The 26,194-nt window shown below is 37.0% G+C and overlaps 2 protein-coding genes across 7 annotated transcripts in view; both read left to right on the forward strand.

The window, feature by feature from the left end:
* Window positions 1-26,194, forward strand: part of LOC134527327 (calcium-transporting ATPase sarcoplasmic/endoplasmic reticulum type) — a 337,718-nt gene that overhangs the window by 25,598 nt on the left and 285,926 nt on the right. The gene's annotated exons all lie outside the window — the stretch shown is intronic.
* On the forward strand, window positions 149-20,674 carry LOC134527326 (histone-lysine N-methyltransferase SETMAR-like). The gene is made up of 2 exons (XM_063359893.1): window positions 149-19,021; window positions 19,329-20,674. Exon 1 carries the CDS (start codon window positions 10,095-10,097, stop codon window positions 11,067-11,069), a length of 975 nt encoding a protein of 324 aa, XP_063215963.1. The 5' UTR covers window positions 149-10,094; the 3' UTR covers window positions 11,070-19,021; window positions 19,329-20,674.

The raw sequence follows: 26,194 nt of genomic DNA on the forward strand, positions 1-26,194 counted from the left end.
AACTATAATTATTTATTTTAAAACCAATATTCACCCCTTTTTCATCTCTTAGGCCTTAGGGGGTTGAATTTCGCGAAAGGTAATTTCGTGGTTTGTAGTTTTTGAATGCGTATTATTTTACCCCTATATATATATATATATATATATATATATATATATATATATATATATATAATGCCTAGTTAAAAATCGGAGATATAATTATTTTTAAAACCATATCAACCCCTTTTTCACCCCTTAGGAGTTGAATGTCGCAAAATAGAATAATTGTGGTTTGGTAGTTTTTGTATGTTTATTATTGTTAACAAATATATTTTAATATGGTTGATTAGATTTGGAGTTATAATTATTTATCTTAAAACCTTATAACCGCTTTTTCACACCTAAGGGATTAAATTTCGCAAAATAGTAAAATATTGATTGGTGGTTTCTGTATGTTTATTTTTGGTACCGGTAGGTACTGTACCCAAAAATAATGCTTGATTAGATTTTGAGTTATTATTTATCCTAAAACTATATAACCCCTTAATATGCCCTCGGGTGTTGAATTTTGCAAAATGGTAAACTGTGGTTGGTATTTTTCGTATATTTATTATTGGTACCTAGGCCTATCCGATATCTTTTCTTATGCTTGATTAGTTTCAGCGATATTTCCCCCGTTTTTAATCCCCTTAGGAATCGAATTCTGTAATTATACATTGCCTAGTTTTTAATTTAGCCAGAAAACGATCTTACAGAAAAATTCATCAAAATCCGTCATGTAGTTTTGGATTAATGATGGCACAAACAGAAAAACAAACATTTTACCTCGAACAGTTTTATTATTAGTAGGTATAGATAAATAAATAAAGGTCTGGACAGAATCACGTAATATTTAAGCAAGATAACGTCACATTAGTTAATTATTCTTGACCAAAATTAATTGTCAAACACACACAAACATGCCGTTTATATAACTTTTAAAACAGCGAATTTATCCTTTGGCTTTCCTTACATTATAAAAATTTTCGCTTGTAAAAATAAAATACGTACACTGGTAAAGTTGAAAAGACACAATAAGGCTGCTGTTAAAAAGGTTCCAAGCAATCTGCTGGTTATTTTTCACCACTGTCTTATCACATTTTAAACAGAAAGCATTTCCTCCCAAGATTTAGCGACTTTTAGGTGAGGCCATCTCCCCACTCTCAGGTTTACTTCTGCTGTAAGGCCCGTTCCACAATGACACGGAAACGGAGACGGAACACGGAAACGAAGACGGATTTCACGGAACAGAGCTTCTACAATAGCACGCAAACGGAGACGGGCCCGTACGGACCTGCTCAGCAGTGCTGAAGTCTTCCGTTTACGTTACTCCGTTAGACCAATAGGAGCACGTTATTTATTCACTGCAGTTGTCAAGCCACAGTTGCGCGTTCATTTTAATTAATATATTAGTTTTGACTAATGTTGGTTTCCGTATTTCTCGACTACTTTTTTTATTCGTGAAAAACAAAACAAGATTTGTTTTGAAATTTGAATTGTGCACGTGGGTTTCATCATGACGAATTTTGATGAACTTTTAAATTTCATGGTTAAAGATATACCTGCTAAATATGACAAGACGGAGGACTACTTTACCACCGCCACAAAGCAAAAAAAAAAAAAAATCTATCACAAATCGGTTTACTTCATAACCAAGTTAACAACCATACATTTCGATTTAACAGGTAGTTCACTTAATACTCGTAGTTTTCAGTTACGTCACGCTTGCTCTTTCTTATTGGCCAAGATTTCTTACGGGTCCGTGTATTGTAGAACGAGAAAAATACGGACGGAACGGAACAATACTCTGTTTTCGTCTCCGTTTCCGTCTGTTCCATTTCCGTGTCATTGTGGAACAGGCCTAAGGCATATTTCCACATATTTTATACACAAAGGCATAATTAAAATATTTCGAAGTATGATAAAATGGTATCAGTGTAGGAATAGTGTACAGGTAGAGTTAACAGGTATGTTTATCTTTAATATTCAAATAGTGTATTTTGAGAATAGTGGCTCCTGTGAAAATTTTTTAGTAACATTTTAAAAAGTTCATCTTTATTTCTTCTAATTTCCTGGTTGTTACACAATACAGCCACAATATTGTGTATAACCGTTTCTTTATATTATATTCAGGCATTTAATTAACAACACTGACTTTAAGTTATACTGTTTCAAGATTTCAAGATGCTAAATAAATAATAATACAGTAACAGCAAATTCACCCGATACGTATGCTGGGATGCAAAACGATTCGAATAATAGGCTTACTTGAAGTGTACTAAAAATAAATGCTATAAGTAAATCTAGAAAAATTGTCATTTGATAAAATAACAGTATTTTAAAACAGTTTTTATGGGATGTAGGCGTAAAGCATATTAAATTGTTTCGGTTCATCCAAATCGGTAAGATAATATCAACTGGTAACTTAAATAACCCAATTATGATTAAAGCAGTTAATTTACTTTTTCACGTCGAGTAACAAGAGTTATTGAATTTCTTGGTTTCATCATATGGTTATGATAAGTAACAAATTACCTTTGAAAATCAAATTAATAAAAATGTGCAACACTTTTCGCTAGATCGCTAAATAACGCCGTCATATTAAAATCTACAAACTTTCACAGTTTAACAAAACATTTATTAAGAGAAAAGGTATTTAATATTAACAACCGACTTTAGCATGTCAAATGACTTCATTATTTATGAGTCCGATACTAGACAGGTGTATTGCAGTGCAAATAATAGTCAATAAAAATACATTGCACGAAATACTAGTAATTATATTATGCATTATGATATAAATTTTGACTAAAGTAAAGAGAAATTCATAATCTGATAGAAACATCAAGCCTAGTTTTATTAATGTCAATGAACTTGTTTTTGTTTCGGTAGTTTTCTATTTGCTGTAAAATGCACGTAGATACACGACCTGCCAAAAAGAAAACATATCCTTTCTGCAAATTCTTTGCCAAACTCTGGATATTAAAAAATGCCAAACCATTTGAGGTACGACGCCATAGCAGTGACGGGAGAGTTATGACGGGATCTGTGCTCGCCTTTTCACGCGGCCGTCACAACTCAGCCGTCGTATCGCCGACGCATCGTCGCTATGACGGGGGCGAGTACCAACATTCGGACAAGGAGGTAGGGTAGGAGTAATTACCTTGATATCAGGCGCATTATGGGGTAGGTAGAATGTGGCATGTAATAAACACAAAGTTCATGCATGCTGACATAAAGGAAGGGCTAGATCAGGAAAATTACCTTGATGTAAGGCTCACAAAAGTGCGGGTGGGAAGTGGTAAATGTTAAACAATGTGCATTGCGTGCTGAAATACAGGACATACGGAGAGCACGAATAATTATCCTCGATGGCAAGCTCACTCAAGTGCAGGTGGGGTGTGGCTAGTAAAGAATAAAATATACATGGCGTTGTAACCCCTCTCCCCTGTGAGAGATGACAGCAGTGAGGCAAAAGGGAATACAGATTGCATACAGAGTGTTAAGTGAATATGAACACATATTACAAATTCCACACAACCCTTTTACAAATGGGCAAATATTCGGAATATGTACACTATGCTCTTAATGGTTCTGTAACTGTAAGAAGTTCTTCCCCAAAATCATAACAATTAGCAATTAATTACCAGCCTTAATAGATATGTGGCGATACCCTTAATGTCTCGACGGTGTAATGAGCAAAGTAAAGTGCCGTTTTAGCACGCAACTACAAGACTCAACGCCATGTGCAGTTAGCCTGTTTACACTGTCAACAATTACCAACTGTTGAGTGACTCTCTGAAACTCGTTATGATAACTTTCAGAATTTTAATAGAACGCCATACAGCCTCCAATAAACGGATAACAGCACTAAAATGGATCAATACGCGCACGTAAATATTTAAATCAATCATATAATCTAGGGTCTAGTCTAGGGTCTATACATATATAAATATTACAATATGAACTCTAACACATGCCTGAAACCAAAATAGATCTCTTTAAAATAGGGATGTAAAACTGAGGCCGGCACGTTATTAATGGCAAAATTACAATACGAAATGTTACGATACTATTTACTACGATTTCTTATCATTTGTAAGTACACGTCCGTAGCGTACAATAAATTCCAGCACACTTTATACGTCTCATATTCCGGGACGAACTGGTTTGACCACCACGAAGCAGCGGTGTGTGAGATGAATGAAACTCGCCTTAAATTATTGATTGCTGTTTGTCGTCTCCTCTAAAAGGCGTGATGTCCAGTTGTCACGGGGGCGCCGTGTCCTCAGCAACAGGAGACCGGCGGCGCACGCACTCGCCAGCCCGCGAGGCAGAAGGCAACTGCACACCCACGCGGACTCCAGCCGGTGACCACTGCGGCAATCTTCTCAAAGTCTCAGAACAGTCAGTTATTCCTAAGTTCAATTAATATTTCCTTGATGTGGTTTTTAAATACATACTTTCTATCGAAACCAGCATTTGCTTCAGCAACCACAGGGATCGGATGTATGACTAATGAACAGCATGTTGATGTGAAGAAAAAGATGGATGAAAGGGACAATGCTGACCTCACAAAATTACAGGAGTGGCTGAAAATTCAGAATTAATATATTTCCACGAGTGTGAGTGTATCGTTGGGGACTGGTATGATAAAGTTGTTTGGCCAAAAATTTGCATATGTGAAAATGAAAAGGAATAACAATGTTCGTCTGCTTTCCGCAGTCACCAAAATGTTCAAGTTTGACAATAAACTCATCAGTCTCGACCGTTTGGTGGTCTACAAACGGATGCTTTCATGGAAGAATCCAACATATGATTTGATTTCGTATTTCAAGTATAAAATCTCCCCATGTTTGTTCACAAGCACTGGTATGCGGAAAACCACTTATCCCGCGCTTTATGGGGAGTTTGAGTGTGTTGATGAACAGGAATTGGCCAAAACAGTGATGTTTACATCGATAGGAGTTATTTGATTCATGCCGTCAAATTGAATAAATCTACCTGTCCTAAATATTGTTTTAATCTGTCTAGTGTACATTAAATATTTTAGAAGTTATGTATTATAAAGCAATGAATTAAACTGTAGTGGTATATGGCAGTAATGATGACACGGACAGAACCAAAAGATGTGAACAACTTCGTATGTACAAGAACTTCGCGCCTCAATTCAACATAAGTGAAACCATGCCTCTGCGAGATACCCGAGAGAGGTTCCTGAACAACAATGAAAATTTAAAAATAAAACCTGGATACAATAGTGTCCAAGGTAATAACACAACATAACTATAAAGTAAGGCAATCAGCTGGTGATGCCGATGTGCTGATTGTGCAAATAGCAGTAGAACAATCAGCTTAACCCCCAATTATTTCTCAGGACATATATGTACTAGTGATCTCTATTGCTAGCTCTGATACTAAATAGCTTATCCTGTTTATAAAATGAAAATTGGGGAGATTAAATAAAAAATCAGCTCGACTCATCTACAGAAACAGCGTGTCTACATCCATAAATATATTCATATTGTGCACCAATTCACAGTTAATAACATTGCAAATGCTATTTCATCTAAGGGTAAAGCAACCTATTCACTTCTACAGAAGAACAGTGACATAATTGAATGTGCTAAACCATTCAACAGAAATAATTCTGCACCTAAGGAGGTAAAATCTGCTGGAGAGACTTTGTTCCTCGAATTATATGGGACAAAGAGAAGCAAACTCACACTTGACGGGCACAAATTTGAACTCTCAAATATCTTAAGAATAAAACTGCAAAATTATAAAAGCTACTGTTTTAGCTACGGCATCACACCACTCAGTCAGAGCTTATTATCAGGTTCAAGAATGGCTTGGGTATAAGCTTAACTCAGAAGACTGAGTTTGGAACTGTCAACATGATAAACACCCCTTACGGAAGATTCTACCACCTGCTCCAAACGCTTTATGTCATTGATATTTGGCTCTTGCAAGGATATAATTGACCCACTGCTCAATGTAGATGTGTCAAGAGTGGTGCTCCCTGTTCATCAATTTTCAAGATCTGCGAGGGACAGTCTTGCTCCAATCCTGCCACATTCCTGGAGGTTAGAGAAAATGTTTTTGAAGACTTGGAGGATCCACTTGACGAACCAAACTCATAAAATTGATATCCATGAGTCAACCTTTTATGTAAAAAAAAAATGATAATTCTATGTAGTCAGGTTTTTGTAGATTATAATAGTTCAACCACAAAATATAGTGATTTTTCTTTTTTTTTCAAATAAAATCGGTCATTAATAAAAATATAATATTGCATGGGAGTAGCTTCATTTGATTCAGAAACAACAAAAAAAAAAAACTATACCTTACTCGACCTACTTTGTGCAAATTATTTTGCACATCTTCCCCCCCCCCCCCCCCTCAACCTTTTTCCTCTTCAACCCCTCAAAGAGAAGGTTGTCCCCCAAATATTTGGGTGGACTCTGCAAATCTCAATTCCTGCTACTAAGCTGAGTTATGACCAAAGTTTCATTAATGTACAATTTATTTGTTTATTTTATCTCATTTTCCTATACTATAAAGGGAAATGCGCTGAGTCCGAACTGCACGGCATAGGGACTTCAGCCAGCTACAGGTGATGGGATCTGAGACACGAGTAAGATGCTGCATGTTTCATGTCAGCTATTGAAACCAACAGCTACCGGTGTGTCATAGATAATGAAGCAGCTTTTTCATGTTAGCGGATATACAAGGCGTTGGCCTGAGCGGCTGAGATAAAAATAATTAAAGTAAAATATCTGTACATTTTAGAAATGATTTAAAATTTAAGTGAGTCTTGTCTATTCATAATTTTTTATCTTATAATTCTATATTTATAGTTTAAATATACTTTCTAGTAAGCCCATAGAACATGACCTCCATTTGAACAACGTAGTTCAATATTTTTTCCTATAATTCTTCGGGGGAAAAAACTGGCTTACGCCCTAGTTTGTAAACAGTCCCTAGCTTTATATTCTGCTCGGCACTGCTAGCAAGACCAAAGAGAGAAGTTTTTGGTACTTGACATCTTTTTGGTGCCTTCAGGTATCACATTCTTTCCTCCCGGACAACAGTTATTGCATTCTCCATATCCTCGAATTTCCATTGCTTTAGTAACTTCTTGCCGTCTTCCTTTTTCTTGGACATGTCTGAAAAACGCGCATTTATTAGTTCAAAAACAGTTTTAAGGCCTTTATGTTGTTTCCTTAGTATTCGTAATAAAGAGTAGTTAGTAGACGAACTAGACTCACGACTGTGGCCGGGTTTATATAAAACGCAAGAACGCAGAAACGCAAGAACGCAGGACGTGACAACCGCAAGAAATTCACAGTCGTTTATAAAAAACGCAAGGACGCCGGCCATCGCCAACCTCAAAAAAATAAAATAACAGGAATAAGTCATGATTATTTTTAAAATCTTAGTTGTACTTATCGTACAGGCAGGGAAAATTTTGGATAAGCTGAACAAGAAATTCATCAGCTTCCTCCATTGCGCTGTATTCACTAGAAGAATGCCAGCCCAAAACATAAATAAACACAAGCGTAACGATTAATTACAATCGCAGAGCCTTCTATATGCATTACATGACAATTTCAGTTTCCACATACTAAGCAACCAGTATAGAAGGCCGAAACACAAGGAGAAAACGCAAGATGTAGAAAGTTGAATAAATTCTGCGTTGCGTTCTTGCGTTCTTGCGTGTCTTGCGTTTTTTATAAACGTGCTGGTAGAAGAGTTAAGGTTGGACTTTTACCGTAGTTGCGTTTCTTGCGTTTCTGCGTTCTTGCGTTTTCTATCAACCCGGCCTGAGCATCATGGGAGCATTTTGGAGTAGTTCATGCGTCTCCCGCTTGGCAGCACCACTTGACGGAGGAAAAATCAAGGTTTCCATATTACCCGAATATTCCCTTACTACACCCGAAGTTCCCCTGCGCGAACTTAACACCAAATGCATTACAATAACCGTAAAATATATTCGATAATATAAAAATATCCTCTATTGATTAATTAAGAGAACAAGGAATTGTATAAGTTTTATTACTTTTTGTTATAAATCCCTTTCCCCAGAATATAAGTTAAATGTCAATTTTTTTAAAATAATTTTTAGATATTCTACTTCTTACAATGATTTTTAAATATATAATTTTACCCTTAAAAATTGAGATAAGCTCTTAAATGGTTTCGTGTATATGTTTTTTAACTTGAAAGAGAACTAACGAAAATATTTCGTGCGAGTTTTCGAATAGTGAATATAAGATATAATTGGTGTGTAAAAATATTTGAAGATCCATTTTCAGTACACGTGATTCTGTGCTCTAATCCTCAATTTGTGTTCTGTGTTTGTATTTTAATATAACTGTGAAAACCACCTTGAAATTAGTAGTTTTGTTTGCAATGTTTGAAGAGTGTAGAGAAAAATTTGGAACAGAGGTGGATGTAGCACAGTCTGGACGGACTTGCCGCCCCGCATGCATTATGGGATTTATTGTTTGCTTACACGAGACTTGTATATCAAGCGCGCGTAGAGGGAAACCAGCGCCACTAACCTGTAATTTGTTTTACCAAACTATTGTTATCGGCCGCCAGCTATACGGTGCTCTGGTCCTGGTTGTACTTATAACAAACAGAAGCACTGATAAACTTATAGGATAGTTTAGACACTCTTTCGCAACACATACAGCATACTGTTCGTTTCACAAGAAGCGATCCAGTGCAGTGGGTTTAGCGGACCATTCATTTCGTTGTTTAAATTTTATTTGAAAAAAAAAACTATTCTACTTAGAGAGTTAACAATTTCTATAGTTTCAACGAATAAAAATAAAAAAAATACTCTGCATATAAATGTATGAAATATGAGTCAAATAGTTTACATTCCTTATTGGCACCAACCAGAAGATAACGAGATAAATTACACAATAGGAAATTCTAAGGTGAAATATTAAAACTTTTTAATGATTCAATACAATATTTATTATATTTAATAAAAAATATTATGGAGTGAAAACGATGAATATACAAAATATTCATACTTTTTTTAAGTAAAGTATGTATATCTCATACATATTATAATTATGAAATGGAATACGCAATAGCATACATTGTCTCTAAAAAATTATTAGTTTTTTTTATCCATTAAGGTGGGTTCCCGAAATAAGGAAATTGTGACCCGAACAGTAATTATTCGGAGTTAAAATTATCAAACGCAAAATTCTTTAATTTAACAAAAACATAGTGTTCGTAAAGAAAAGAGAAACGCAGTTTCGCTGAAGTTGTAACTATCCGAAATATGCATAACAAGCCAATTTACAGGTCAGGCCACTCACTGTACTTTTTATGGCTTTTAGATGTCAGGCCACTCTATATGCATCATACTGCTTTTAGAGGTCAGACCACTCTATCTAGGATTCATTACCTTTAAATGTTAGGAAAATCTCCATGAAGTCCACTAATTAATGTGGTCATACCACTCTGTCTATAGTCCCAAATTTTAAAGTTCATGACCCCCTATGTACAGTCCACTACTTTTAAAGGTCACGCCACTCTGTTTATAGTCAACATTGTATAGTTAAATACGAGGGTTATTTTTTTTTCAACCTCCGATCGGCTGTAATAAAAAAACGGGAATGAATTGGGAAATTATTTTAATGTCAAAAGAAACGTACATCTTTACTCTATTTTTCCACATAATCACCGTGCAGATTGAGGCATTTGTCGTACCGATGCACCAGCTTTCCAATACCCTCTGCATAAAATGATGCCTCCTGCCTATTCAGCCACGTTTTAACAGTGCCCTGCAGTGTGATTACAGTTTCATTTCTCCATGGCATGCCCATTAATCGATACCCTAATCGCTCGTACACGAATCGACACGTCTCGTAGTGTTTACCCCCTTCCACCAACCATGTGGAGCGGCCAACTCACACCTCAGTTGAAGCTTGGTTATGGGAATGTCAACATGGCTGCAACGATAAACTGTACGGCCAAATGCGAGCTGCGTGGTCATCCGTTTCTTACAGGCAGAAGGGCACACTTCAGCAGAAATCCATCGCCGAATGAGCGTTGTGTACGGTGAAAACTTAATGAGCGATGGCGTTGTGCGAGAGTGGTGTCGGAAATTCCGCGAAGGCCGTATTGATGTTCATGATGAAGGTGGCCAAGGAAGGAAGTCGGTAGCAACAGATGAAACAGTTCAGAGAGTTGATGCAGTTGTTCGTGAGAGACGTCGATTCACGATTTCAGAACTGTCTGAACAATTTCCGCTCATTTCAAGGTCAGCCCTATACGCCATTGTTACAGACAATCTCGGATACAGGAAAATCTGTGCCCGATGGGTACCCAAGATGTTGACTGACATCAACAAGGAGCGGCGAATGGCATCAGCCTTGTCGTTTTTGCTGCGTTACGCAGACGATGGTGAACACTTTTTGACTCAAATTGTGACAGGTGATGAAACATGGATTCATTTCGATAATGAAGAAACAAAACTTCAATCACAACAGTGGATACACACCTTTTCTCCAAACAAGCCGAAAAAGTTCAAACGGACATTCAGCACCAAGAAACAGATGGCTACAGTGTTCTGGGATCACCAAGGTGTGCTACTGGTTGATTTCATGGAGCCAGGGACAACAATCAATGCTGCTGCATACTGCGCGACACTACGACGGCTAAGACAGTCGATACGCAACACGCGGAGAGGAATGCTGACATCTGGTGTTGTCTTGCTTCATGACAACGCCCGACCGCATAGTGCCGCCGTAACACAACAACTCCTTGCAAGATTTCGATGGGAAGTGTTTGATCACCCTCCTCACAGTCCGGATTTGGCACCGAGTGACTATCACCGTTTCCCCACGTTGAAAAAGTGGCTTGGAGGACGACGCTTCAACACCAATGATGAACTGCAGAGTACTGTTAAAACGTGGCTGAATAGGCAGGAGGCATCATTTTATGCAGAGGGTATTGGAAAGCTGGTGCATCGGTACGACAAAAGCCTCAATCTGCACGGTGATTATGTGGAAAAATAGAGTAAAGATGTACGTTTTTTTTTTGACATTAAAATAATTTCCCAATTCATTCCCGTTTTTTTTATTACAGCCGATCGGAGGTTGAAAAAAAAATAACCCTCGTACATACTATGTGTCAATGACACACTTCTTTCAGAGGTCAAGCTTCTATAGGTATGTGCAGTTCACTGAACTTAAAGGAAAGGCAACACTCAGTACAATCCACTGTTATTAGAAGTCAGACAACTTTATATACAGTCCACTCTTGTCAGAGGTCAGACCATTCTACACACAGTCCACTCTTTTGGAGAACAAAATTATATATGTACAGTACACTGCTTCTTGATGTCTGGTCTCTCTATGTATAGTACATAGCTTTCACAGGTCAACTACTTTATATGTAGTCCACTAACTTTAGAGGTAGAGCTACAGTATATGTAGTCCCCTACTTTTCGAGATCGATCCTCTCTTTTGCAATCCACTTCGTTTAGAGGTCAGCCCACTCTATTAACCGTTTACAGGTTTATTTAAGAGATAAAACTACCCTTATGCAGTCCATTGAGGCTATTCTATGCACAGACCAATAAATTTAGAGTACAGTTCATTCTATGTGTAGTCCACTAATTGCAGAACTCAAAACAATATATTCAAAGTCCACATATTTTAAAGTTCATGACACTATGTACACTTCTCTTCTTTCAGAAGGCAAACCACTTTATGTGCAGTCCATTGTTTAAGAAGTCCAACAACTTTATGTACAGTCCACTGATTTAAACGTTCAGGCCACTCTATGAACAGTTCAGTATTTTAAGATGTCAAGTCACTCTATGTACAGTTTACTCAATGTACAATCCACTCTGTTTACAGTCCACTGGTTTTAGAGATCAAACCAGTATATATACAATCCACTGCCTTCAGAAATCAGTCCACTTTAGTTTACTGCATTTAGAGGGCAGGCCGTTATGTTAAGTCAGGTCAGTCCAGTTTATGTGCTGTCCAATGCTTTCATAAATCAGTTCACTATATGTAAAGTTAATTGCATTTAGGGGTCAGGCCACTTTATGTGCCCACTGCTTTATGAGCCAGACCATTCTACGCACACTGTAAATATTTTCACGAAATGTATCGTATGTGGCTGTGTCTCTCCACTGATGTTAGTGTTGTTTTAGATTTACGTATGTTTGTGTATTTTTACTATTGTTCTCAAGTAAAAATACTATTGAAAGTGTAAATTACAGATGCTATGGTTTGGTAAAAACATCATAGCTGTTGGCGTATTTTACTCATTGGTGTATAAATATGTACACTTGCATGCAGGAATGTGTATATTTACCAAAACTTTCAGTTAGTTCCATTGCATCATTGAGTAAATTTACATTAACAGTGACGATTTTAATTTGTGCTACTTCAAAAAAAATTATATTTTGGAGCTTTTAGCTGTTAATGAACATGTGTATTATAGAGCGATTTTTTTTTTACTTTTATCATCATTAATTATTGATGTTAACTCTTCAAACAATATGAGCGAATTAGTGGATTATTGAACCCATGATATTATGTAGGTCATACTACCGTCTTAACCTCTAGACCATCGTGCGCACTAACAAATCATCATGAAGTAATGAAAAACCAATTTGTTGCATACTGTGAATTAAATGGTGCTTGTCAGTATGAATTCTAAAATAGGTACATTGTAATTTTTGCAGCTCCTTGGTAGTTGTAATTTTACTCTGACAAATATTTTGCACTTTTATAATGATGTATGTGTGTACCTAGAAGTGCACTGTACTGACAAATTAATACTGATTAATTTAAAACTTGTTATTTGAGTATTTTCATATATACATCCTAATGTGTGATTTAACACTTTAGTGTTTGTAATAGGAGATTACATTTGTGTAATTTTTATTTTTACAGAATCCTGTACCACAGTTTGGTATTTTAGAAACATTTTTGTCAAGCTCCATAAACTGTGCTAATTTTTAATAATAATTGAAAAAAACCTGTAAAATTACTAAAACTTTCTATGTGTAACTGAACGAAATTTTTACAATGTACAATCTCACTGCTATATACAGTCCATTACTTTTAGAAGTCAGTTATATATATATATATATATTTTCATGCACTGCTTTAAGAGGCCAGGCCATTCTTTGTTTTGTCTACTGGTAAATAATCATCTGTATATTAACAACCAAGGTAGCATCAAAGTTTGTGATATTAACATCGGTAAATAGGCTTAAGAGAGTAGGTACCAGTTTAATCGTACAGTGAGCCCTTGGGACTAATCATATAAATAATCAAAGAGAACGAACCTACTCAGACAATAAATAATTTAACACAAGCTACAAGAAAATAACATGTAATTCATACATAATTTATTATAGTGGTAACCTTAGCATAAATTTAACCAAGAACAAACAAGAATTTGTACAATGCATAAATAATATGTACTAACCAACCAAAACTAATGCTGGTAAAACCTAACTAATTAACTGAATGAAAAACCTGCTCACAATGATAAAGATAGGGCTCTGCTCGTCTCAAGCATTCTCACTGGAGAGCAAGGGACAAACAAAAAGGACCACTTAATATGGCGAGTGGAATGTGATAAAGAAAAAGTTAATCGACGCGCCCAGTATTTGCAATCCAAAGATATTGTTAGTCTACTCTTATGAATAGACTTACTCGACTCCCTTGGCCTAAAAAGTGGATAAATTTAAAAAAAAAATCAATCTTTAATAAACAATTATCATAGGACCAAATGTAATGAAGGAAAAAATGGAAAAATTATGCTCCATTCCACGAAAACACAAATACGTACGCGCTCTTGTTTAAATTAATTATTATATCTTGTAGTCTTCAGCGAATCCCAGCAGCAGGACAGAAGAACACAAACTTCGAACTTTCTTTCGGCATAAACAGGAAGCTTATGTTCATCCTCGAGAGCCCAACTGGCCATCTTTGCAGCAGTCAGTTCATTCTGCGTGAGCAGATGTTATGCCCACATCTCTCGTCTGGTCTACCTCGACAGCATTGAGTACATATGTAATGCCACATTGCAGGATATTTTCGTCGTTGTCGGATGTGTACCATTTGCCTTTATACATAGAAACGACTGCGAAGTCAAAGTATAGATATCTTGGTGCTGTACAGTGACGCATACTTCAGAAGGTAGTGCGTATGGTCCGAACAGGAAAGGTTGTTACTCGGGCAGTTCCATTTTCGTAATGCTATCATCGCTTATTATTGGGTCTTCCACGTTGAGAATTTCGTCTTTCATATTTATTCGGCACATGTCCTATACTTAGAAGAAACTTTACTCTGTCAGTTATTAGTACACCGACGTCTGGTAGATAAATGGTCTTTTGCACATCCATTCAATTTATTTTATAATTGCTCCATGTCACAAACTTTATGCCCATCGCTTTAAGTGTAGATGTAATGTAATTTCTTCGTCTTGAATATTCACCAAGCGTCCTCGCTAGTCAAATTCGGACGACGACTTTGTGTGCGCGCTTCACGACGACAGGAACATAAATGATACTTTGCGACACTTCAACCAGTTTATATCCTGGCGGAACCATTGGCGAAAACTTGTGTAACATGTTGTTTAGACATCTTTTGAGATACGTTCCACTTGCTAAATTGCAGTTTATTTATATGACATTCACGGTTAATTTATTAATTACTCTCATAGATACATGTTATTCATGTAGTGTACATATTTTGTTCTAATCCGAGCATCGTGCCTATGGTCCCAGGTTTTCGTAAAGTCAACATTTTCACTTAATTTCAGAATGGTTTTTTAGGTGTTTGGATTTCCACATATAGTTGAAAGTCTACATTTGGTAGTAACATTACTTGATATAATTTTCAATGTCATCAATTTTGTAAGAGCCAACAGGTAACTGTAATTCTTGAGAGGTCACATAACTTTTCAGGAAACAAATCTTGCATTTTTCTTTATCGATATTCGGTATGGATTTATATTTATGTTTGCAAAACTTCGAGTCCGAAACACCATTCTCCTTGTTTTAGAGGCGGGAAATGAACCACCTGCAGCTCCGAGCTTTGACCTGTCAACTTAAGAGTTATAGATATGACTGACTACTTCTCAATATTTCATAAGTCTTTTTTTATGTTTTAAGTTAAAAAGTGAAGGCACAAGTGGCAGTTTGTTTGGTTAGGTGACTATTCTGTTTTGCAATTGTAGTAGAATGTAGTAGTCTCACGCAGGTACTGTCTAAGTTCTGGCGGAGGTTTCAAATTACCGAAACCGTCGTAGTACTCGGCCTTTTTTCTAGACTTTATGTATGCCACCCAGTGCATTCCATGACCTGTATATGTGTCTAAATTAACGATGGCACACTCCCGAGTCTTAGTCTTGTCTCGCATAAACACACCGGATATTTGGTATTTTCAGTTTGCGAGAATACCTAATTAAATCTATATCAGTGATAGAACCCTTCGACAGGGAACTTAGGATTTTTTCGTACCTTTCTTTCTCATGCCTCGACTTAATTTTTGAGGCCGTAAGTATAGTCCTGCACCTTTTCTTAATCAATGGCAATGGCTTCCATGTTAGCATTGTGTCGTTGTGGTTTCTTGAATTGTTTCTGCTGGTTCTTGGAAGTGTTGACGGCATGCACTATACCACTCGTAGCACCGATGAGGCCGCCAAAGACACCCACTGCAGGTAAGAGCAGCGGTAGAAATTTGCCAGTAATCTTCATATTGAGAGTTTGTGCTTTTTTCTTGGCTTTTTGCACATGTGCCCAAGTCTTGCGTGAATGAGCCTTGGTCTTGCAAGGTCTGGCTCGACGAGTACCCATTCCTAATTTAGTCTTCACCTCCATTAATTTGGATATGCCCTACCCCGAGATTCTTTCTCCTAGTCCTGCGTCTGGCGATTTACTTATATCATTGGCTTCCTGTGCCAGTATCTCGTCTGCCCTAAGCCTGGATTCCAAGTCCTTGCAGAGAAAATAGGCAATATCGTGCTAATTTCACTTATCGTCAAGAGAATTAATGCCCATGTCACCTCCAGCTACTCTTTTGGCTAGTTCTTTTTCTGGACCACATAATTTGTAGCTGGGAAAGTGTTGGTCAAAGACAGGTTATTTATCAGCGAGTTTACGAGTCCTGTACCAACATTTATTTGTTCTTACCTCTTAGAGACATTTCGAAAAGCCTAGCAGAAAGTATAAGTACTCTTCTTTTATAGAATTTCGCCTGTAAAATGCAAGTTGTCAAGCAGGACGTTTGTTTGCCTATGCACATAACGCAAGAAGACGAAGCCAGTGCGCGCGAATAGCGATATGTCTCATAATTGCCTTCTTCCATATGATGCATCATGACAGGCCCGTCCAACTTTGGGAAGAAGTGTGTCTACTGAGTTTTCTGGAAAAACCAAACGATCTTCGGTTCGAGAATGTGTACGTTTATTCTAAATAATTGCAACAACCAAAGTACCAACGCCGGGCTACAATTCTATGGTTAGTGGAATGCCTGTAATAAATCCCTTTAAAGGATAATCCAGATGTGGTGCCTCCTAGCCAAGCAAGAGCCAATTCTGTAATAGTTGTTGACTACATCGTGTGCGAGAAGCAAGGCTTTATTCAGGAGTACGTTTCAATGGGTAAACATACAAACGTAGACTCTATTTAACTGTGTCAAACATATAATCGAATACCTAAACATTTGCTGCGTGACAATTCGAATGCATCGTGTTGTTTCAAATGGACAAACTTAATTTACATCACGCTTATGACGATCATTAAAACACCGATATAATGTTCCGGGAAATGAGCTGGAAAAACGAGCATGGATTCCTAGTTATAGACAAGGACTCGCCTATATATAAGGGCAAGTACAGACAATGTTTCGATCAGTTTATCGTCAAACATGAATCGGAGTATTTCGAAATTTGGTCGTAGCAGTCGCACTATTGAACTGCATAGTGTTGTCAAGTCTCGCGTTTCTGATATTCGAAAATATATTTCGCTTCTTGGCCAAAAAGTAGAAAGTGCAAAAAACTAATTACTAGATGTCCTGCTACAAATCGCACAGAGCGTGGAGGCCTCAGTTTCTCGAATTGGCGACGTGATCGAAGTATCGAATGCGCAAAGACGTGACGATTAAGAACTTTTCAAAGTAGCCTGAATGCATCACTAACTCACTTGGCGGATAAAACAAATCTTGCTAACCACAGTGTAGGGCTTTTTGCGGACGAATAAAAAGTATAAAAGGAAGTATTGCAATATGTTTTCAGTCAGTACAATGTCGGACTTGGTCAGTGACCCCCTTCGTACTATAGAGTCTGTTCGTGTAAAATATCTACTTGCTAGATGAGTTAAGACTTTTACTTGCTTCGTTTAGTGCAGGAAACTATCCGCACATCAACGAAATAGTCTCCATACTCGAAGAACTGAAGGGGTCTCAGAGAAACATTACACTGTGAATTGGAGTCCCGAACTTTTCCGTGTGACCTACGTTCGCGAATCTGAGTCTAGGACCTACTATCTCAAATATTTGGACCACAATACTTTTAGTGGTGGCTTCTATGCTGAAGAGATTCAGCCTACTATGTATCCCAACACGTATTTGGTGGAGAATATTCTTAAACGAAGTAATGGACGATCATTTGTTAAGTGGTGGGTTTTCTCACCTTGCTTTAATTCATGGGTAGCATTGCATAAATCGAGAAATGCTAGTGATTTGTTTTTTTGTACTTGTTGAAATTATTTAATAAATTATTTTATTTGTAAAAGTGTTATTTTTCCCTGAACCTACTACCTGCCATTTTATAATTGATATTGATATTGATGTAATATTAATTAAATTAATATTGTTTGTTGATCAAGGATTGAACAGAGTACAGGAATGGATAGAGTCCATCAATATATTAATAAACGAATTTTTACATGAGTTTTAGAATTTTTTTAGAATATCTATGTTAATAATTACAGATAATCAATATGGAGGTCAAGATGGCTAAGAGTATGGCGGATGACAAGGTAATAAATACAACTGCGTGCTAGCAGGTAAAATTTTAACCAATGTGGCTGCAGTGCCCTCTAACAGACTAAAACAAGATGGTGGATCCAAGATGGCTGTCATGATATCATACTGGCTGGTGTAAATATTCATTGATATTAGTGGTGGGAGGTTAGTCTGCCGGTGGTCTCCATGAAAGAAGGATCCATATTTTTCCCTCCACTGGGTACTAACCAATGACTCGGAGCTCCATTAGTAAATGTGTTTTTATTAAAATTTTATTAATATAGTATTTAAATATTTTTTTATAAATTTTAAAACGGTTCCCGATTTTTTATGTTAAAATTTATGGATTTTCAAGATAGTGGCCGTAACGAAAATTGCAACAGTGATGTCATAATTAAAAAATAACAGGAAACCAAATGGTGGAATGTTCTAGGATTTAGATTTGGATGTAACTTCATAATCCAGGATGGTGGAATACAAAATGGCGGACGTGGCATCATAATTAAAAATTTCGGGCATGATGTCAAACAATGTGGTGGCCGAGGTCAAGGTCAAATGTCAAGGTCATCCACGATGGCCACCATGGTATCACAATTCAAGATGGCGGAACAGCTCCATGGCTTCACACCCTGAACCCATGCGCTGGAGCTCCTAATACATACTACTCGAGTCATTACCCAACTTTTCCTTGCTTGGCCGGCTTCATACTCGATGCTCGCTTGGTTAAATGCATGTGTTAGATGCACTGATGATCACCCCAGAGGTTACGCCACACTCGCCCAGCGAGTGCATTAATCTTTCACATGTATCTCTACAAAAATGGTCACTATTCCCTACATAGGCCTATTCCTGGGAGACTCGTCGTTCTCGATCCCTTGGTCATCATGCAGTGTGTCCGACATCGATTGATCTGAGCGGCCACACCTCTAAATATACCACAGACTCACAGTTCGAGAGTGTTTTCTATCGTTCTTCACAAGAGAAGCCTAAGATGTACATCAAGTTCTGTCCCTGCCCGAACACGCCCGAATATTCATTTTAGGCCAACCTCGGGATTTGTTTTATTTTTGCGCAGGAAAAAATAATTCAAATATTAAAAGTGGTCGGTTAGGTTAGATACATTAAAACACTTTAAAACACTATGGACGGTTAGTTAGGTTAGTATAGCTACATTAAAATAAACAGAGAAATATAAATATATATAAATAAACCCGAGGTTGGCCGAAGGTGAATATTCGGGCGTGTTCGAGCATTGACAGAACTTGTACATCTTAGGCTTCTCTTCTTCACAAGTCTCGGTTTTCATGACTTTCACTTACTTCGGGTTTGCTTGCCGCCTACCTTGTGCATGGCCTAAGTATTGCCCTGCCCGATCCACGGACGTTTTTCATCGTTATACGCACATACGTCACGTTGGAGATACTGCAGACGATATTGCACCGGTTTTAATTGTAGTTTGATAATATGAAATGAGAAAATGCTTAATTGTGTGTAATATGGTTGCTCAAATGACAGCAAACGAACAAAAAAGGATTAAATAAAGGCGTACACTTTCTTTTAAAACTATCACTCGGCAGAATTGAGTGTATTCGCGCAAAAGACTAATTTTAATAGTAAGTTAATCACAAAACAAGTTGGATTTAATTAATTGAAAAATTAATTTCTTATAGCAACTGATGTTGAAAAATTGCTTTTTTTTATTGTGTGGACCTAAGCTTAAACAGTTGAGCAAAACTTTCTTTCAATGATTTTTTCTTCTCAAATGGCTTTCTAAACTATATCGTTAAGAATGTTGAATACAGATGTAAGTTCATGTTATTAGTATTGATGTTTACATTTCATTTGCAACCAAATGTATCTTGTATTGCCACATAAATGAACATTTATGTTAACTTGTATTATCTGATGAACTAACATTAACTTTGGAAAACTTATACCTACTCTCTCTAAGTATTTATTGGAAATGGAAAACAAAAATTTGAAGTTAACTAAATTATAATTTATGTAAATTTATGTTGATAGTAATAACAAAAAAAATTGTGGTAACTACGTATGAAATGTTAATTGTCATGCTTCGGAGAAGGTTTTACTTTATCGTTTAGATAATTAATTTGATAATTTTCTGAAAAAAAATTAAATAAAATCTTAATTCGTATTTTTAACTTCCCTCCGTGATATTTGATGATTCTGTAAATTGGAATTTATATATTTTAAGAAGTTTGTCGGTAGTTTACAATTTTATTAGAATATTTGTTTATTTTAGGCTAGTTACAATACTGTAAAATAATTTGAATAGTTGGTTGTGTTCGGTTAGCTGCATTTAAAATACTGTTAGACCGTGTGAATGGCTGGTTCGATCAAGCGAGTCTTATTTCAAACACTGTAAAATGATGTGAACGTTTGGTTATGTTATGCAATCTGCATTTAAAAGACTATAAATTGTTGTAAATATTTGGATAGGTTAGATTAGTAACATTAAAAATATTAAATGACTTTAATTAGGATGTGAATACTAAATAAAAACTTTTGTTTTGCAATTAGGGAAGCGGGGTGCAGATTTCCAGATTAAAAATGCAGAAAAAGGAAATGTCAGCATTTAAAAAAAAAAAAAAAAAAACAAATGTTATTTTTTTGTAAAATGACAAAAAAACATGAAAAATGTATTATAATGTTTTATATTGCATGAATGACTATATTAATTTTCTAACATTGGTTTTTGAAAGAAGTGGTTTTGCGGAAGATGGTAAACTAACAAATATTTTTTTTCTAGCATTAACAATTACCACTTTATTTTCCCGCGCAGTAGTTTCTTACTAGTATATACAGATTTTTTCAGTTATATAAACAATTTTATTACATATGTGTTCCTCGACGATTTACACTCGTCATGGTCGTAGCAAACAATTAACTGGAGTCAATTCTTCATCAATTTAGCCAAAATTATGTTGTATATGCATTTTACTAAAATAAAAAAAAATCTGAGCTATGTTAAAAACTGGGCAAACTTAAATGCTCTCGTCCATTTGAAATCTAGGTCGGGCTGAGAGAGAGAAAACCACCGAGAACAACTTATTTAGACATAAAGTAGGCAATTAAACTAATTACATTTAAAAAATATTTTAATGGAAATCAAACTGCCATTAACTTCAATATTAGTTGATAATCGCAGTTTCAACAACATGTAAACACAGTTCAACGTACATTTCCTTATACCAACTAAACAAAGTATCTCCAGAGTGACATCACAAATGTTTAGACAGAGACAGAGCTAGATGCGCAGAAGTTTACCGCCATACTGACTCCAGCTCGCAACGCACACATCCACAGATTTGCGGTCGGGCGGCAGTCCCCCACACGCACAGAGGCATTACGAAAAAAAAAAACGTCCTATGAAAAATTATTTTCTAAACTAATTTGAGAAATTGTAAAATTTTGATTTTATCAACTGAGACAAAGGAACAAGCACATTTTAACATAGTACTAATGCCAATCATTGTTAAATTCTTTGTGAAAGATAACTTATTATCCTTGGCACAAGTTTAGCCTTCAGTTGAAACTTGACTAGCCTGAGCACCAAATGGTCAGCTCCTGCTGGAACATTACCAGCCTTGGCTTCAGTTTAGAACTCCAACTGAAACACTACTAGCATTTACACCAGTATGGCACTCCTGGGCACCAGCTATGATTTTTCTAAACCACTGCCAGCCTGCTCCTGCTAACACCATTCATGACTCGGAATTATTTGGTCACTTCTGCTGAAATTCTATAATTCCGGGCAACAGTTTGACTTTTGATGAAACACTTCTGGCCTGGATAATAGTTTAGCACTCCTGCTGAAACAATGCTGGCATTGGCACAAGTTTGACAATATTTTTTAAACATTACCAACCTTGGTACCAGTTTAACACTTACTAGAAATACACCTATACTGGTTCCAATTTTTGCATTCATGCATAAATTCTATTAATACTAGCCTGGTCACAAGTTTTTTTTGCTAAAAAAAAACTTGTCAACTCTTTCCCCAGTATGGCATTTCTGTTGAAACAATTTCAGCTTGGGGCCAAGTTTGGTACTACTGCTGAAACACTACCGGTTATTGCACCAGTTGGCACTCTTGCTGAAATTTGATCGACTTTGGTACTTGTTTGACAGTTCTGCTAAAGCCTGGCAGACATTCCAGTGACGTATCATCTGTCATGTAGTTTCATTGTAGCTGCCTTTTTTCCCCCGCTTGTTTCAGGTTGGTGTTTCATGCTCTGCCCTCTCATAAGTTTGTCATTCCATTAATATTTTTGACTCTCTTTTGGACAGCTCACTTTCTTACGGAACAATCACACGAGCGTTTACACAGTCGTCATGTAGTCTTTATAGTTTCACCTGTTTTCCGAACTTATCTATTAACCTAAAATAAATAATTTATGTAACTTTATTTTTAAAGAAAATAGCAATGAATAATTTCACTAACTTTTTGCCAAATAAAAGTTCTGCAAGATGCTTTAGAAGCGCTCAAATTCCTTAGCCAAAGATTCTAATTATCTGTCTTTTTTGTGGATGTTATCATGTTGGCTACACAACTTTAATGGTTCTTTTGTTGATTAACACCGCACAAAGAATCCTACGTGTTATTGAGAGGTATCATTGACTCAACCTTGATTACAGACAAGTCTAAACAAAGAAGTCAAACAAATGTTTACTCTATTACCTACTTTATACTTCCGTAGTATTGATAGGAGAATAATTTAGTCAAAGTATGTAATATTATCTTTGAAAGATTTGTGCAATGGGAGTGCATGACTTGATGTAAATTTTTGGACATACACCATTGCTAAGAGCAATGGCGTATGTCCAAAAACTTACATCAAGTCAAAGTATGTAATATTTCAGAATTGATAAATAAATATTTGGTAACTCTTCACTACACTTCTTTTTCTGCTCCTGAATGTACATGCATTAACAGACTATTTCAGTGCACAATCGACGTACCGGACGTAGTACCTTCTGCCTTTTTTTTATAAATATTGTTATTACAAACTCACAATACTGTGTAATTAAAGTAAACGATTAATAATATATAAATATATATATATATGAAACTCGTAATATTGCATTGTCATTAGCAAGAAAAGTCCAAATATGTGGCATCGCACCTCTGTATTCTCATTGTTGATACCAGTAACCAATGTGGGAGAACCTTCACTCTCATTTAAAACAGGACACATACACAGTGTGCAATACAACCAAAAATTATGTTTGTTATTTGTGGCTGTGCCACAATTTTATGTTCTAATTTAAAGCAAAAAATACTTAAATAACCAATTGGTGCCACAGCTGTTACGACGTCAGAGTGCCTTGTCTTCGTCTCTTTTCCAGATGATTCAATATTATCTGCAGAACCCCTCTAATTATTTAAAAAAAAAAAAACAGAATGCTTGCAAAGAAGAGTATATTTTTTTCGATTAAAAATCATTATGAGTAGCATAAAAACCTTGAGATTAATATTTTCCGAAATTCATAGGAATTTATATACTATTTGTAAATAAATAAAAAACACGAAACCTACGAAAAGTAAATATTCACATTACATTTATTTGAAAAATAGCATAGAAGGAGAATTTTAAAAAAATAGTGTTTGACTTTCTCTGAAATTTTAAGTGGTTCTCAGAAGATTAAAGACCAAATTTTTTCTAACTCGGTTCAACTTAGATTAAATTTGTTCGGCCGGAAATAAATTACACTCGTGAGTTTACTAAACATATTGACAACCAAAAAAATAAGCACGTGTCTAAACTCTCAAATTATAGGTAAAGTAACAAGTAGGGGATATTCTTAAATAAGAATAGAGATAATCAACCTATACTGTAGTGTTCAGAACACTTCTGCGTTAGGTGACTTAGACCTTCAGTTTTAGGTTCAGATTAATCCCAATCAAGCCTTGTTTTTCTATCACGTACGAGTAGCCTAGTATCAGCGGAGTAAATAAAAGACCATACTGGCTATATTCACATGGCCAATTGTCGCAGCGCGAATGGATTGAGCCCTTTTTAAAGGGTGCTCGCAAAGAAGTATTCTTGGCCTGCCGGGAGCGAGGAAACTTGCGCAACACCCGTATCCCCGGGCCACTGGCTCCCAGCCAGGCGTTCCCAACGCCAGACAATCCTAGTGGCAGTTAGAGCAGAACCAGTGCCTCCAACCCTCTACCGGCCTGTGGAGGATCTGTGAGGTTTGCTGCACTGATACATGCCCTGCTACTCCCATGCATACTGACCACCCACCAGCACCGTCTAGTGGCCCTGGCAGTAGTACCAGTGTCACTTCTACTCTACGTGCCCCTTAGATGAGCTGTGCGACTCCCCCCGCTGCTACATGCCGTGCTAATCATATGCTTATTGTCCACCCACCTGACAGTACCTGATAGTACCATTGTCACTTCTACTCTACATGCTGATACACTCGCCAAAAAAAACGGGTTATCAAGTACTTTAAAGATTAACAGCAGAGGTAAGACACTAAGGTAATAATAGCATAATAAAAATAAATAGGCGCTCAAGGCTCCTAATCAGCTTGAAGGCTTTAATAATCCATGTTAAGAAATATTGTGATATTTCTGTTACCCACAAAAAAATTATAATCCTATAGTATTACAAAACATATGCTAGTAATGAGAAGCAATACATAAAGACGCATATATTATCAAACATTAATACGATCAATTTCCTTAAAAGAACCATTGCAATTTAAATACAACATTAATATATGAAATATTATGGTTCTGAACATTTATAAAACACATTTGAATCGAAAGGCCGTTCTTAACACAACAGGGCCTTGCCAAAATATATTTAAGAATTTAAACAAACCATTAAAGATGCTATGCCTTACAAATTATAATCGAAACATATAAGTTAAAAATTAAAATTTATTTAAAATATAAATTTTTAAATGGTTGAAGTGCAACTGTATTATACAACTTTTTAAAAGGCTTTAGAGTAACAACAGTTCCACCGCCGAGATATGTGGTAAGCCATAAGTTAATTACTCGCCACGCTGACACAAGTAAAGCGAGCAGCAAAAGCCAGGTCCCACTCCGAACACTAACATCCCCGAAGATGAGTTGAACGGGGGAGTTCAGCCTCTCAGCTCCTTAGTGATGACGGACCAACGTCGTCCGAGTTGCTGGCTCTCTCGTCGACGACTTGTCTTCGCCAACCACTAACAACTCCACACTCGGCGTCCATGAGCCTTATAAATCCACATCCAATGTTTCTCACCACAATGCCTCCAACAGTACGTCAAGACATAATTGGCGTAGAGTCGAGCAGCAACGTCCGTCAAGAATTCAAAGTCAATGAAAGTAGTAAAGTTCACAACTGCCCACAACTAGAATATCATGTGTGTTGTAGCGCATCGCAAGCCTCGCCACGCCTCGAGACAGACCGACTTCCCAATAGACAGTAAATAAATAACCACTTTTCTCACTCGTCATCAGCGTCAGTACCTGAGAAAGCTAGGTCAACTAATGACTCGCTACCTTACTCGCTTGCTGCCGAAACAGAAGTCCCACTTCGTGTTCGTTGAATTGTGTTTTATAAGACTTCAACTTCTGACACGAGGTCATTATAAGCTGCAAAGTCTAAGTGCTTAAAGTATCTGCACTGCGGCGGGCTTACCAACACACGGAGTTCGTCTTGCGGGCGGCGGGCATAGTGACGTCGGATGATGGGGGGGGGGGGGGGGGCCGCGGTAGAAGCGGCAGAGAGCGAGACAGCACCTGGATGCTCCCTGCCCAGGTCAGCGGGGGACTTTATATACCCGGTGGTAGAACCTTCGACATGCTGGTGGCATCCACATTCCCATAAGTGCAGAGTAGCGACGGTCAAAACTACCCGTGCAGTTTGAAGCGAAGCCAGAGAGCAGCTATGCGGGTGTAAGCAGCATCAGGGGTAAAAAGAGCTGCTCGCAAACGCTGTTGTCACGAGTGGGGTGGGAGGTATCCCCGCATGGTTGGAGGGAAAAACTGATACGTTACGGGAGACGGAAGTAGACGAGTATCATATCCTTTGCGACCATCTGGATGGTCTGTCCAGACGACCTTATATTGGTTCAAAAACATTAGTCACAGCCGAGATAAAAAAATACACCAG

Source organism: Bacillus rossius, chromosome 1 (assembly GCF_032445375.1).
Source record: "Bacillus rossius redtenbacheri isolate Brsri chromosome 1, Brsri_v3, whole genome shotgun sequence".
Lineage (NCBI taxonomy): Eukaryota > Metazoa > Arthropoda > Insecta > Phasmatodea > Bacillidae > Bacillus > Bacillus rossius.

Bases quoted from the DNA above. Each gene is read 5' to 3' on its own strand.
- LOC134527326 (XM_063359893.1), top strand. From the start codon at position 10,095: ATGAGCGTTGTGTACGGTGAAAACTTAATGAGCGATGGCGTTGTGCGA.